At 37.7% G+C, this 14,320-nt stretch overlaps 5 protein-coding genes across 6 annotated transcripts in view; 3 read left to right on the forward strand and 2 right to left on the reverse strand.

The window, feature by feature from the left end:
* LOC104749472 (uncharacterized protein At4g28440-like) overlaps positions 1-478 on the reverse strand; it is a 1,706-nt gene extending 1,228 nt beyond the window's left edge. The window contains exon 1 of the mRNA XM_010471114.1: positions 17-478. Coding sequence (XP_010469416.1) covers positions 17-368 — 352 coding nt within the window. The 5' untranslated portion in view covers positions 369-478. The remainder of the gene's footprint in view (positions 1-16) is intronic.
* On the reverse strand, positions 737-3,404 carry LOC104749473 (tyrosine--tRNA ligase 1, cytoplasmic-like). The gene is made up of 10 exons (XM_010471115.2): positions 3,234-3,404; positions 2,849-3,002; positions 2,417-2,700; positions 2,237-2,333; positions 1,851-1,956; positions 1,675-1,757; positions 1,432-1,577; positions 1,195-1,300; positions 1,010-1,069; positions 737-900 (listed from the first exon to the last, which is right to left on the reverse strand). Exons 1-10 carry the CDS (start codon positions 3,332-3,334, stop codon positions 880-882), a joined length of 1,158 nt encoding a protein of 385 aa, XP_010469417.1. The 5' UTR covers positions 3,335-3,404; the 3' UTR covers positions 737-879.
* On the forward strand, positions 3,723-9,376 carry LOC104749475 (protein FRIGIDA-ESSENTIAL 1-like). 2 transcript variants are annotated; one of them, XM_010471118.2, is made up of 8 exons: positions 3,723-3,973; positions 4,269-4,398; positions 4,514-4,740; positions 4,903-4,929; positions 5,870-5,950; positions 6,059-7,161; positions 7,251-7,474; positions 7,561-9,376. In XM_010471118.2, exons 1-7 carry the CDS (start codon positions 3,853-3,855, stop codon positions 7,278-7,280), a joined length of 1,719 nt encoding a protein of 572 aa, XP_010469420.1. In that variant the 5' UTR covers positions 3,723-3,852; the 3' UTR covers positions 7,281-7,474; positions 7,561-9,376. The 2 variants fall into 2 exon arrangements, with proteins under 2 accessions (XP_010469420.1, XP_010469419.1); XM_010471117.2 differs by having other exon boundaries at positions 5,870-7,161.
* Positions 11,623-12,507, forward strand: LOC104749477 (dormancy-associated protein homolog 1). The gene is made up of 3 exons (XM_010471119.1): positions 11,623-11,804; positions 11,906-12,104; positions 12,192-12,507. The coding sequence occupies exons 1-3, from the start codon at positions 11,714-11,716 to the stop codon at positions 12,226-12,228; spliced, it is 327 nt and encodes a 108-aa protein (XP_010469421.1). The 5' UTR covers positions 11,623-11,713; the 3' UTR covers positions 12,229-12,507.
* Positions 13,543-14,320, forward strand: part of LOC104749479 (mitochondrial arginine transporter BAC1) — a 2,558-nt gene continuing 1,780 nt past the window's right edge. The window contains exons 1-2 of the mRNA XM_010471121.2: positions 13,543-13,737; positions 14,062-14,151. Coding sequence (XP_010469423.1) covers positions 13,615-13,737; positions 14,062-14,151 — 213 coding nt within the window. The 5' untranslated portion in view covers positions 13,543-13,614. The remainder of the gene's footprint in view (positions 13,738-14,061; positions 14,152-14,320) is intronic.

A 14,320-nucleotide genomic window follows, 5' to 3' on the forward strand; every position in this document is an offset into this window, starting at 1 on the left:
AATCGGATGAAGTCACCTTGATCGTTGCGAGCAGTGAAGAGGATACAAGCAGTCTCATCACCAACGAGACACTCAGAGATCCGAGCAGGTCGGAGATGAGAGGAAGAAGAAGCACCTCCACCAGTAGGCTTCTTAGTTACGGAATTCTGATCGACGACTTTAACAGTCAAAGTGTGACCGCTCGTTCCTGGTTTAAGTTGATCCACCTTCACGAACACCGGTTTCCTCTTCTCCTGCGGCGTCTGCTGTTGTGGTTGATTCCGAGACGGAGGAGGCGGCGGGTTTCTTCCTTGTCGCCGCGGCGGAGGCGGTCCGTTTCTTTGCCGTGGTCTATGCTGGAAATTGTCGTTGCTCGTGTTTGACGCCATTGGGGGACTGAGGTCAAAATCTCGAAACGAACAAAATCTCTTTCTTCTTCGATCTCTTTAGAAGTAGAAATCCCTAGAGAGAGAGAGAGACGTGATTATGATGAGTCTTCTTCTTCTGATGATTCTTTTTAGTGGAATTTACTATTTTTTCTCAACTTTTTTAAAAATTAAAAAAGGAAAAGATAAAAAGAAAAAGAACGAAAAAAAAAAAAAAAAAGGCTCTGTTTGAGGCAGCCACGTCAATCTAAGACCAAAGTAAAATTACCTATTTATTGACTAAAATATATTTCTTTTGATAACAACTATAATTATCAAATTATGACAACTATAATTTTTTTATAAATTAAAAATATTTTGAAGCATAAAAATTACTCAATGGTAACTAGTGATCTACTCGAAATCAACTAAATCCAAGGAGTTTTACAGTGTGTTTTGGTGATATAATAAGTTTCATAGAAAGTGAGAGAAAGCTTTGTCTGAAACAATGACACATTCTGGCTCTGTAATTTGTTTATCTGGTGACTCTGTAAGCCTACACAAAACAAAAACCAAACGAGTGTGTGTGTGAGAGAGAGAGATTCTTTATGTAGTAGTCTTCTACTTAACACCATAACCACAAACATAATATGTTTTTTTGTTACCTTGATCTGTTTGAGTAGGTTCTTGGCGCGTGCGTCTGTCTTGAAATGATCACGAACAGGCTGCCATAATTGTGGTAAAAGGAGGTAAATATTTTTGTTGTGGAATCCCAAAACTACTAAAAGGTTTTCCGAAATACGTATTGTTTTTATCTTTTTGCTAATAACATGAAGGAAGTTTTACTTACTTGCAACATCTTGTTCAACGAGTTCATCAGGCCTTTCTTTAGATCTCCAGGGTGCAACTCACCGCTTTCATATTCAGTAGCAATGTCTTCAAAGGTTTTGTAGGTCCTAACATTTGGAAGAGATTCAACAGCAGGATCAGTATCGCCATCTTAATAGGATTACAGCAAAATCCAAATTGTATTTAAAATTGAGCAAGCGACTACGATTAATTTTAGCAAAAACGGATAAAAACTCACTTGTTGCCGCCATATTCTTCATTACGCTCAACTGTGAACTCATCAAACCATGGTAGAATGATGTATTTGATGTATTCAAGGCATGGGTTGCCTTGCACAATTTTTGGAGGACAATAAGCTTTCTTGATCTTCACATTAACTTCAGCCTGAGAACGACAAGACCTTCAGAACTAGTCAATAACTGTTAAAAAAAAACTATTCTCTACTTTTGTTAACTTCGAAAATGGGCTAAGTTACAGTTACCTCCTCATCTTCCATAAAGATGGCAGATAATGGATCACTTTTGGACATCTTTTCTTGTCCTTGTTGGAGACCAGGAAGCATATCTGCAAGTAGTTACAGCTAACAGATGATTAACAACGCTAGTCCTGGAAATATATAGTATAAAAAGAAGTAAAATAGGAAAATGTAGAGCATACGGTGCGACAAGATTATCGGTTTGTTTTTCCTCTTTATGTCATCACAGTATTCTCTTGCAAGTACGTTTACTTTTCTTTGATCCATCCCAAGCTGGCAAATATCAGCCTACAGATGTATAATAAACGTTTTTCACAGCAATCACAGAACTCATAAGCCAGATACACATAATATAGCATTAGACTGAGGGAAAAACCAACTATATACATCAACAAAATCTGCCAATCATAGATGCTCTTCTCTAGCTGGAGTTTTTTTTCTTAGGTGCTTTGTTGAGCTGAGGTAAAGGTAAAGCTAAATTCTAGATCCCATTAACAAGTAACAGAATCCAGAGACAGTTCATGGGCAAGAGAAGTCTTAAACTAAGGAAAAACACATATAAAAGTACCTCGAGGAAAAAAATATCAGCACATTGCATGCATGGGTAAAGGATCTGAGCAGCACTCAGTTCATCAGTCTCACTACGTCCCATGATCTGCACACACCTACAAGGAAAATATACAGAGTCATTCAGGTCCCATCATTTCCCTTGCATTCCAAGCATCGAGAAGATTAAAGAAAAAGAAACCTTAAAATTCTAGGGAGCTTGTTTTTGCGAGCAATGTCCATCACAAGAGGCCAGTACTTATCGGCCTTGGAATTAATTTCTTCGGACGACCACAAAAACTCAACTTTGTCATTGTCCATCCCAGCGGCCTTCCATATCTCTTGGAAGTATTCTCCAACCACTCTGATTTTCTTCAAGTCACCGCCCATTTTGTTGTTCAACTGAGCAAACCAATCAGCAATCCAAATTTTCACTCTGCAACCAGCTGAAGTCATTTTGTTCACATTAATGACCTTCATCACTCCCTATTAGGAAACAACAGAACATAACAGAATTAGCCCAAGCTTCCCACATTGTATAAAGTAATGGAATAAAGTAGCATACACTATACATGACTAGTTAAGTAACATGGCAGCTAAATTTAAACCAAAAACACCTCAAGAGATAACTGACCTCAGCAATGTGCATCCTTCCAGATGGTTCAAACCCATCATAGCAAATGGGAGCAGCCTTCTTAGCAAGAAGATTCTTAAGCTCTTCCTCCTGTATGCATTCCTCACCAATGCTCCTAACAATTCTGTATCTCTTCTCAACCTCTTCACTCATCCTGAAGAATTAGTCAAGTTTTTGCACACCAATTACAAAACAACAAACAATGCAACACACCAAAATTGGAGAAATTTTCAATTTCAAAAATTCCATACTTCTAAACTGATATAGCCGGGAATAAGGGGAAAGTTCTGATCTCCATGACAAAGTCAAATAATCCAAACCCAAATCAAATTGAAAGATAGAAACTCAAAAAAAAAATCAACTGATGATGAGTAAGAAAACTCACTGTAATCCAGCTGACGAAGAAGGTGCCTGACTTGATGAAACAGTAACAGTCTCCATTTCCAACGAAAGTTTGTTAACGGTCTCCGACGATTGGTCCGCCATCAAAAACTAGCCGGCGGCGAACAAAGGCTTGTTAGGTTTTTTTCTTTCCCCCCCCCCCCCCCCCCCNCCCCCCCCCCCCCCCCAAATTGCGAACTGTGCTGGAGGATTAGGGTTGTTACCAGAGCGACGACAGTGATGGAGTTAACGTGGAACAGAACGCCACTACGCTTCACGTTTATCCACGGTTTGATTTCGGTTCTCGTTAAAATTTTGTTTTGGTTTAATCCGGTTAGCTTAAAGGATAAATCAAGCACATGCGAAATTAGGAAATATTTGCTTAAAATGTTAATTGGTATTTAGTATTGGGCCTTAAGCTTTATATAATTTAGGAAAGGCCCATTAGATATATAAATGAGTACGGGTCTTTGTTAATCAATGGTGGTTTCGATACCAAACGTATTCTGGGAGAGATCAGGAGGACTCAACCAAAACAGCGAGCTTCCGTCCTCCGATCACGCCGCAGTTTTTAAACCAATTTTACCACTCTCTGGGTTTGTTACGTCGCCGGAGACTTCAAGATGTCTGATTCCGACATGGACATTGACGATGATGAGGTCGAACAAAAGGTGCAAGTACATACAATTGGAGGAGAATCTCAATTGCTTCATAAACCAATTCAAGCTCCCAATCCCCAGAACGGTTAGTATTTGATTGTAATTCGTGATTTGGTGCTCGATTTTGTTGATTGATTGTGTCAAAGTTTGTGAATTGATTTGATGGAAACACCTATTCTAATTGGAACTGATGAATTTATTTGTTCTAGAAGACAAGAGAGAATTATTAAAATTGACTAGATTTAGCTCTGATGAGAGGTTCGAATTAGATTGTCACTGAAGCTCTCTTGTAAAAATTGTAGCTTTAACACGAAGTAGGCAAGTTCATTTACTGTTACAGTCTTACAGAACTCAAAGTTTTGTACTTTTTGTTTCTGTAGGAAACTCTTTTGTTCATTCAAACTCGTCCCATGTAGATGTGAAGAGGCATTCTGTAACAACACCTTCAAATGAGCAAGCAAATATCATAAAGGAACAAGCTTTTGCTCAAGATAATGGAACTTTATCAAGGTATGGCAATTTTTTTTCCTGCTTAAGTTTCACTGAAACTGAGCTTAGGAGTATGAGCCTTCTGTATTTTCCATGTTTTTGAAGTCATTATACTGAAAGATGATTCGTTTCTCAGATTTCCTGCTCCGGGTATAACGCCAAACAGTTTTTTCCCTGCCGCCGGTGAAGGGAATGAACCAGAACAAAAACGTGCAGCTCATCTCTGCAAGTTTTTTGCTAAAGGGTGGTGTTTCAACGGGGTTTCCTGCAAGTTTCTACATGTGAAAGAGAATTCAAATTGCACTAGTCAACAACAGCCGGAAAATAACATGGCTGGAAGCAGTTATATCCAGTCTGATGTAGGTATGTAGTACCATTGGAATATTCTTTTGAAGATTTTGATATTTGTGATCCTGTGTTGAAGCAGTTCCAACAATATAGAGGTCGTTGAATACTTCTGGCCTTCTGGGGGTTAATTGCTCTTCATGAATTAACAAGTAAATTATTTTGCTTTTCTTTATTTAGCAAGAAGAATATCAGACAGCAACGAAGGTGTTAGAGTTTCCCAGTTAATCGGAAACGGCGTGACACCTTTGCATACCAGAGAGGATTTATCTTTCGTAAATCCCCCAGGTTCTCAGAGAGTTTTCTCCTCCATGTCTTTCGTCAATCCCCCAGGATCTCAGAGAGTTTTCCCGTTCAATAACGAGATGCGCTTTATGCCTTCATCTGAAAACACAGGAAGAGAGAGTTTGAAGCAAACGTGTGGTGCTCCTTTCACTGACAACAGGTCTCTAGTTATTAATAACAGCAATGCCTTCACATTGAGAAGCAGCTTTGTTCATGAGCATAGATCTCCTATCAGTTCCTATTTAAAACCAGACATGGGATCCTCTCGACCAGCCTGGACAGGATCATTGTCCAGTTCTGTAGCTTCTGTTCCTATGAATGAGGGTGCTTCTACCGTGGGGAATTTTGAAAAGGGGAATAATATATGTGGATCTCGATCACTTCCAACGCTTCAAGAGAGTCAGGCAGCTGTTTCTTCTGAGAAAGGTGCAGCATCCAACACAACTAGCAGTAAAAAGAAAGGTTCTTCAGATGATTGGGAACCTTCTGAACCCTTTAAAGCATCGTTTACAATTCCACCTTATATACTTCCCTCGTCTGATGCCCTCTACAATCCTTTCACGGATATAGAGAATCTAGGAGACAGATCTCGTAATGCTTCATTGTCAAGTAAAGGAGAACAGGCACGGAAAAATTCTCGCCAGCAGAAAGATGGTGATTCTGGTAGTGGTACCCAAGCACGGGAATGCAAGAATGATGATAAAAGCAGTTCATGCAGTCAAAATCAACACCAAGAAAGTGTGGCGAGAAGGAGTTTGGAACCACATGGAGTAGTGGAAGGGGTGGCTACTTCAGTGGTTGATCAAAATGACACAACAACACCTAGTAAAGAGATTTCTTCGGCGNTCAGACAGCAACGAAGGTGTTAGAGTTTCCCAGTTAATCGGAAACGGCGTGACACCTTTGCATACCAGAGAGGATTTATCTTTCGTAAATCCCCCAGGTTCTCAGAGAGTTTTCTCCTCCATGTCTTTCGTCAATCCCCCAGGATCTCAGAGAGTTTTCCCGTTCAATAACGAGATGCGCTTTATGCCTTCATCTGAAAACACAGGAAGAGAGAGTTTGAAGCAAACGTGTGGTGCTCCTTTCACTGACAACAGGTCTCTAGTTATTAATAACAGCAATGCCTTCACATTGAGAAGCAGCTTTGTTCATGAGCATAGATCTCCTATCAGTTCCTATTTAAAACCAGACATGGGATCCTCTCGACCAGCCTGGACAGGATCATTGTCCAGTTCTGTAGCTTCTGTTCCTATGAATGAGGGTGCTTCTACCGTGGGGAATTTTGAAAAGGGGAATAATATATGTGGATCTCGATCACTTCCAACGCTTCAAGAGAGTCAGGCAGCTGTTTCTTCTGAGAAAGGTGCAGCATCCAACACAACTAGCAGTAAAAAGAAAGGTTCTTCAGATGATTGGGAACCTTCTGAACCCTTTAAAGCATCGTTTACAATTCCACCTTATATACTTCCCTCGTCTGATGCCCTCTACAATCCTTTCACGGATATAGAGAATCTAGGAGACAGATCTCGTAATGCTTCATTGTCAAGTAAAGGAGAACAGGCACGGAAAAATTCTCGCCAGCAGAAAGATGGTGATTCTGGTAGTGGTACCCAAGCACGGGAATGCAAGAATGATGATAAAAGCAGTTCATGCAGTCAAAATCAACACCAAGAAAGTGTGGCGAGAAGGAGTTTGGAACCACATGGAGTAGTGGAAGGGGTGGCTACTTCAGTGGTTGATCAAAATGACACAACAACACCTAGTAAAGAGATTTCTTCGGCGGCAGCTGCAGAGAATAGAGTTGTTTTGAAAAGGAGCAAACCTGCAGGGCATGATGCTTGGCATAGAAGTGATGGGTCTTCATATAAAAAGACATTGAAATCAGATGAGATAGATGGTGAAGTGAGGTCAGATGCAGAGATAAAAGTAATGAGACAATTCCGAACTGCAGTTGTGGAAACCGTTAAAGAAATGTTGAAACCGTTGTGGCGTGAAGGTCGTCTTACCAAAGATGTGCATAACATGATAGTTAAAAAAGCTGCGGAAAAGGTCGTAAGCGCCGCAGTCCAGTTTCATCAGGTGCCAACTGACACCGGATCAGTTGATCAGTATCTTGGTTTGTCTGCAACCAAAATTGTGAAGCTTGTCGAGGTGAGTTTCTTAGACCGAAATTAAACATAAATGACCAGGGGTAAGCATTGTTGCCTGATAATCTGAAAACTTCCTCTATTCATTTGCAGGGGTACGTTGAAAAGTACGGTAAACCCTGAGTTATCAAACCAAATGCCACTTTGGTGGCAATGGCAATGAGCTCGAATGGACGAGATTCTTGTAAATTATGTCATCCTTTCTTTTTCCTCAATTATGATTTAGTACGTAGCACCTAAATTCTTTTGGATCTCCATTTTCTATCCTTTACAAATAATGGAACAAGGTTGGAAGTGGAGCTTGGTGGAGGATATGTGTATGTATACAATTGTAAAACTCTTCAAAGCTTAAATTAGACTTTAAAAAGTTTTTCACCCTTACAAAGATCATTTATACATATAGAGGTGGTTGCTTTGGAAGCAGATGGAGGGGAAAACAGGGAGAGACCGAATAATGAATGTTTGAAGGTATGTTCTCGATCATCTTGACTTTGTTTAATTGTTTGCATACAAAACCAACCAGGTTCATTAGTGATTAGTTTTTCTAACATGTTAACCTCAAAACAACACCATGTACAAACTTCAAAATAAGCCTAGCTTATCCAACTAAGGAGATAGGGTAAGTACGGTCCTGTTCGTTTGTGTGTCGCTGGTTTCAGCGACAACGACCAGTGACACTAGTTGTTGTTCGTTTTCATGTCTCTGAATTCTGTCGCTAAATCAGCGACTGTCGCAATATTGTTCGTTTTCTTGTCGCATAATACTGTCGCTAAAATTTGTCGCTATATCGTTCGTTTGGCTGTCGCTAGAGACTGTGATTTTTTTTTTAAAAGTTTTTTACCTTTAAATGTATAATAAATATGAAAATTAAGGAAATAAGTTGTAATTAATAAATTCTAATACCAATAATTACATAACTATTATTCTCATAAAAAAATAAAATTTCACACTAAAATTTTTTAGTAAGGCAATTGACGTCCACTACCAATATGACCGGTGATAGTATTACGCAACTCTTCTATTGCTCTGTCTCTAGTAGGTTCATATGGAGTGTATCCACCATGACGATGATGATGATGATGATCATCATCATCTTCATCATCACCATCTTCATTGCCATGAATATGATATTCTTCTGTTTTTTGCCAACGTATAAAATCATTATCCTCTCGATGTGATTCACGTATGAAGTTGTGTAGTGCCATGGTTGCTGTCACAATCTTGATCCTTGTGGGATATCCAGAGTCAACCAAATAATACTTCTCATTTGGCCGGTGTGGAAACGAAACTTCATTCTTCGCACAATAAGTTAACACTTTTGTATCGTGTGCTCTACCTGGTACTTCAACATATGCATATATGAACTTCATATCGAAGTTACATATAGCAAGGATATTCATAGTTGGTTCCAATTTTCTTCCTCTGTAAGCTTCTGCATTTGTACTTGGAGGACGAACTGGGATGTGTGTTCCATCAAGTGCTCCAATGCAATCCTTAAAATATGGCCAATATCGATCATCATTTCTCAGAACTGAGCTTACCCTTGTGAATTCTCCTTCTCCCTGTTTTATCGTATATGCTGCAAACTTCATAATAACGCTTAAAACTTCATCAAGTTTCCTCTTCACTGTATCCAATGATCTTTGATACCTTACAACAATCTCTCTCACGGTTTTATCCTGACCAACCATCTCAAGAAACATAGCAACTGCTTCTTCAGTGTGAACATTGCAACCTCTATCTTTGTTCTCTTCTAAACCATATCTCGTAGTAAGCATCCTGCATAATGCTTCAAACGTTCTTTGATTCATCCGTAGAATATCGTAGCATTGTTGGTCTGATCCATGCATTAGTAGCTGAACATGACGCCATCCTCCTCCTCTATCTGTTCTATGAATCAACCTCTATCTTTGTTCTCTTCTCAACTAATTCATTCTTACGAGTAAGAATCAAGTTTCTTGAAGAAGAAGTCTCTATAGCTATGTCAACCTCCTTCCGCTTTCTCTTTGATCCAAAACTTCCTGCTCTAAACTGTGTTCCTACCACTGGTGGTGCCATACTTGTATCAATTGAATCTGCTTCATCACCATTTTCAGCATCCACTCTAGAATCTAAACTTGTTTCTCCTTGTTGGGCGCTCCATCCCTCTGCTCCAGTAACAATAACTGAACAAAACGCCTCTCTAAAAACATCCATATTGGGCAGGAGTTTGTTCTTATACTTTACAGCATCAGGCCATTCCTATATAAAGAGAAACAGAGAGATAAGTTAGCTTAATTCACTTAAATATGTGGAGACTAGCGAGACATAAATGAAACAATGATACATGTGAATAGTGAAGAAAGAAAGAGAGAGTGAAGTTACCTTAATTCGTTCATTCCACCAATCATCAACCATGTCTATTCTTCCAAAAGCATCAAAGGTGAGTCCAGTTCTGTTATGGAGCAAGATCTTATACCTATTGTATGATCTTCTACACACATCATACTTGTTTTTAAACCTAATCCATGGAAATTTCTTTTGGAATTTCTCTTCAAACTTCTTTGTGACAGAATCCTTTCCAATCTGATTCAATCATGTCTTCGTTGTGTTCCCCATTCTTTTCTCAGTAGTATATAGTTGAAGAAAGTACCGACATTCCTCATCCGACCAACTCTATATTCAATCAAAACCAACCAAATTCAAACTTACATTTCTATAAAAACAGAAAAAAATATAACTTACATCATCATTGTTCATCTTGACAGCCTTGGAATACAGCAACAGATCAAATCACAGGCTGCATAAACACAATAAGAATGATTCAGAATTATGTGTTTTCTGAAGTAAAAGCAATGTAATGTCATCAAAGAAACGAATCAACTTTACTTTCAAAATCAATCTCTATCGATCTAAAGCAAGAGAGAAAAAAACTAGTGAGAAGAGAAGAAGAAGTTGAAGTACTAAACACATTTAACAAGACATTAGTTTCACAAAACAACACAGGTTCCGAAACCACACATCAAAAATGAACGAAATGGACTAACCATGAGAACTATAATCCCAAACAAACAAATTATAAATAATGCAAGATGATCGTAGAGCTCTTCCAACGAATGTGTACTCATTATAAAACATATAAGACCGAATTACAAATAAAAATCTGATTCAAGTAAGAATCATAACTAGTTTCAGCAAAGTTCAATGAATCATAAGCCTCATCAGAAATTAATAAATCAAACACACAGTTTCAGTAAAGAAAACTAAAACCCAATTCCCAGATCTTAGTAACAGTTCAAACCCTCTAATATTTAGATCTCAAAATCGAATTGGAGCTTTTACGAAATGATAAGTTTAAGCTTACAAAAGCTAGAAGCTTTCAAATCATTTTTGTTTGGAATCGACAAAGAGGAGAAGAATCGAAAAAGAGAAGAGAAGTAAGAGAGATTTATGAATCACCTGAGCTAAAGCTTGAAGTTGGTTCTTTGCGACTTCAATGTCCGACGAGACTAAGAGAAGATGAAATGAGAAGAGATGTAATTTGGGATTTTAGAGTTAAATGTTTCTTTATGATTTCACAAATATAACGAAGGTATTTTAGTAATTATATTAGTTTTTAAAAAGTTGTCGCCATGTTTTTGAATCCAGTCGCTATAAAAATCAGCGATTTGAAATTTCGATCGCTGATCGCTGACGACAGTCAGCAATCAGTCGCTAAACCAGCAACAAACAAAAGAACAACTTTTAGTTGCTGTCGTTGGTTTCTGTTGCCAACGACAGAAAAACATCAGACCTTACATCATAACTATGTTACAGCTTCCACGCGTCCCTCTATAATACTTTTCCACGAAATATGTTTTGTTGTTATTTTGTTCCTATAATACTTTATATTACTTTTCCACGAAAGCCTTTTGATACTTTGATTCACAAAGGTCCCACTACTTTCATGACTCTTCGTCCTTATCCATATCTCGATCCGACGATCGCTATCCATCCGGCATTTTATATTTCCCACTCTCCTCCCTCACTGCTCACTCTTCTGATTATTATGGTTTGATCTACTTAATGTATTAAATTTAAGGTTGAATACGTGTTATGATGATATACATATAAAATTGGCTTATCCGCATTCTAATTTGCAAAGATATTGTGTATTACAAATGTTGTAAAATAACATAAAAATTACATGACATTATAAACAACAAACTTTTTTTACAAATATATAATGTTATTTATATATGACAGGAAAATAATATTTGGCTATAAAAGTATTTTCAGAAGTTTTTAACGAAAATTCTGTTTTGTGCTCATATTTAAACTTCAGTTGTTATTTTTTTTCAACTAATAATTATCAATTGTTTCTTGTCTAAACTATTTCTCTAGATATTTTTACGGGTCGAATAAAATAAGAGAGAGATAGACGACAAAAAAAAAGAAAAAGATATTTTCAGAAATAGTTTTACAAATGGGTCTATAAAATAGATGAAGGAAGCCTCAAGTAAGTACTTCACACTTGATACCATTCTCTCCAAGACTAACCAAAACAAAGAAAATCAGAAAGGGAAGATAAATAAGAGATGTGGGATGAAACTTTTGCCGGACCTAAGCCCGAGCATGGCCTTGGCCGCCTCCGCAAGAAGATCACCGCCCAACCCCTTGACATCAAAAGTATTTGTTTATATAACCTTAAGTCCATCATGAACTTGCATATATAGATATTTATATAGATGTTTGTATGATCTCTTATTTATGTTATGATTTATTGGAAGGTGTAGGAGAAGGGAGCAGTAGCAAAACTGTGTTGGCGGTTGCGGGGAGTCCTGGAACTCCGACGACGCCAGGATCGGCACGTAAGGAGAACGTGTGGAGAAGTGTGTTTCATCCAGGGAGTAACATAGCCACAAGAGGAATGGGCACAGACCTCTTCGACAAGCCTTCTCACCCAAACTCTCCCACAGTCTACGACTGGTACGTACTAAAACATTTGATATGAATATTGTGATCGGACGGTTCAGATCAGATCTAAGATGTTTTGAACGTTGTTGTGATCCGTAGGTTGTACAGCGACGATACTAGGAGCCAGCACCGTTAAGCCGAGAGGATAGAGTGACATGCTGCTGGTGAATTAGATCATCCTACTGGTGAATTAGAGATATCATGTCTTGCTTCCGCCACGTGTTTTGTTTGCTGTTTCGTCTACTTTGGTTGTATTCGCAACTTTTTATTATTTCTTGTCGTTTGTGGTTGTTAGTGAAGATTGACCGTTCGATCTCTCCATCTGGCTTGGTTTTGACGGTGGTGATACGTCCGGTTGTCTCTTGTAATGTTTCTACTGTTCGGTAATATAAAGCTTCTAAATGATTTAGCTAAAGATAGAATTTAACTTAACTAAGGTTAACATAATTTAATTTAACTTAACTATGGTTAACAACTTAACATAATGGAAATTTTGAACTTAACCGTGGTTGATCTCATCTCAATTAAAAGAATATCAAAAACTTAAACGTAACCATGGTAGATAAATTATGTGTCAACTGTCAAGTGTCAACAAACAATTATGATAGTGATTTAGTTAAGGTTTAACTTAACTATGGTTGATCTCACTATCATGAACAAATAGCAAATGCTTGTCACCATGGTTAGATGAATTTTTTGCGTCTCAACAAACAATTACTGTATTTGAATGTAGTTTCACTATATATATATTTCTAAAGTCTTTGGAAGTAGTTTCCTAGTTGGGTACAGTTATAACAAGGTGGGGATTAATATCGGTGGCGATACGTCCTCTTGTAATGTTTATACTGTTCATAATTTACAACTATTAGCTTTCTATATGAGTTAAGAGTTTTAACTTATGGTTAGCATAATATAACTTAACCGTGGTTGATCTCTCATCATATCAATAAATAACAAAAAAAAAGAGTTAACCATGGTGAGATGTATTATTTGTGTCAACAAGCAATCATGATAGTGATTTAGTTAAAAGTTTAACTTGACTACATGTTGATCTCATATCATCATCATGTATAAACCATGGTTAAATGAATTCTTGTGTCAACAAACAACAATATGATGGTGATTTACATAAAAGTACATATAAACTAGGTCGGGATATAATTTTTAGATTTGAAAGTTGCTTATAGGTTTATTATAGTACTATAGAAGAAAATCAGAAATAGTTCCCTCCCAATGACTTGTACTGATGATCTTTTTAACCTTTTCAATCCCATCCCCAAACATTTCTATGCAACCTTATCCCATAATTTTTGTCTAAGTTTAACCTGGAAACTTTGGTAAAAATCATTTTCGTTATAAATAATAAATAAGTGAAAAAAAAATTTACTACGCAAAAGGTAAATTTTGTAGCAGTCTCTCAAATTTAACTCTGCACTGCGAGCAAATGTTAGAAATTAACCAAAATTGTTGAAAGAAGAGAAAAAACAAATAATTGTGAAGTGCTCGGTGGCGTGGTGGGAGAATGGGAGAGAAGAAGACGACGACGAAGAGCGGAGAGGGATTAGGGTTTTACAAGGAATATGTCGCCGGAATGAATGCTGGTCTCGCCACTGTCGCCGTCGGCCACCCTTTCGACACCGTCAAGGTTACTAACTCAATTTTCCAATCCCCAATTTTTCAGTTTTGTGTGTCTTTATTACCAATTGGGTATCATATGTGTTTCATTCTCCAATTCCGACAAGATTAGGCTTCAGACTCCCAATTCCATATTCAGGCTGCTGAATTCTAAATCATGTGGTTTGCTCTAATTTGCTGATGCATTGGTGTGACAAAGTGTTGTAACATTGGAGTATTCGATATAGACTTATTTATAGGTTTTGTTGCTTATGAGCTTTTGGTATCACTCATGTTAGGAGGTAATGGTTGATTCTTTGAGGTTTTGTAATTTGTTATCTTTTTGTCCGATCAGGTGAAACTTCAGAAACATAATACAGAGGTGCAAGGGATCAGATACAAAAACGGACTGCATTGTGCTTCTAGAATCCTGCAATCTGAAGGAGTATATTTCTCTGCATTCTTGTTGTTATGTCTCCTTAGTAGACTCTAGCATCTTTGCAAAACCATTTTTGGTTCTTGAAAGTCTAGATTTTTTCAGTGTCAATGGATACTTACTAGATGTCCAACATCACCTGGTTGGCTAGATACAAGTTTTTTTTTTTTTTTTTTTT

Source organism: Camelina sativa, chromosome 16, assembly GCF_000633955.1.
Source record: "Camelina sativa cultivar DH55 chromosome 16, Cs, whole genome shotgun sequence".
NCBI classification, from domain to species: domain Eukaryota; kingdom Viridiplantae; phylum Streptophyta; class Magnoliopsida; order Brassicales; family Brassicaceae; genus Camelina; species Camelina sativa.

Coding starts and splice junctions, on each gene's coding strand:
- LOC104749473 (XM_010471115.2), bottom strand. CDS start 3,334: ATGGCGGACCAATCGTCGGAGACCGTTAACAAACTTTCGTTGGAAATG. Junction 1,957..2,236: donor CTGATATTTTTTTCCTCGAG/GTACTTTTATAT, acceptor ATACATCTGTAG/GCTGATATTTGCCAGCTTGG. Junction 901..1,009: donor ACCTACTCAAACAGATCAAG/GTAACAAAAAAA, acceptor TGTTTTGTGTAG/GCTTACAGAGTCACCAGATA.
- LOC104749475 (XM_010471117.2), top strand. CDS start 3,853: ATGTCTGATTCCGACATGGACATTGACGATGATGAGGTCGAACAAAAG. Junction 3,974..4,268: donor AGCTCCCAATCCCCAGAACG/GTTAGTATTTGA, acceptor TTGTTTCTGTAG/GAAACTCTTTTGTTCATTCA. Junction 4,399..4,513: donor GATAATGGAACTTTATCAAG/GTATGGCAATTT, acceptor TTCGTTTCTCAG/ATTTCCTGCTCCGGGTATAA.
- LOC104749477 (XM_010471119.1), top strand. CDS start 11,714: ATGTGGGATGAAACTTTTGCCGGACCTAAGCCCGAGCATGGCCTTGGC. Junction 11,805..11,905: donor CCAACCCCTTGACATCAAAA/GTATTTGTTTAT, acceptor ATTTATTGGAAG/GTGTAGGAGAAGGGAGCAGT. Junction 12,105..12,191: donor TCTCCCACAGTCTACGACTG/GTACGTACTAAA, acceptor TGTGATCCGTAG/GTTGTACAGCGACGATACTA.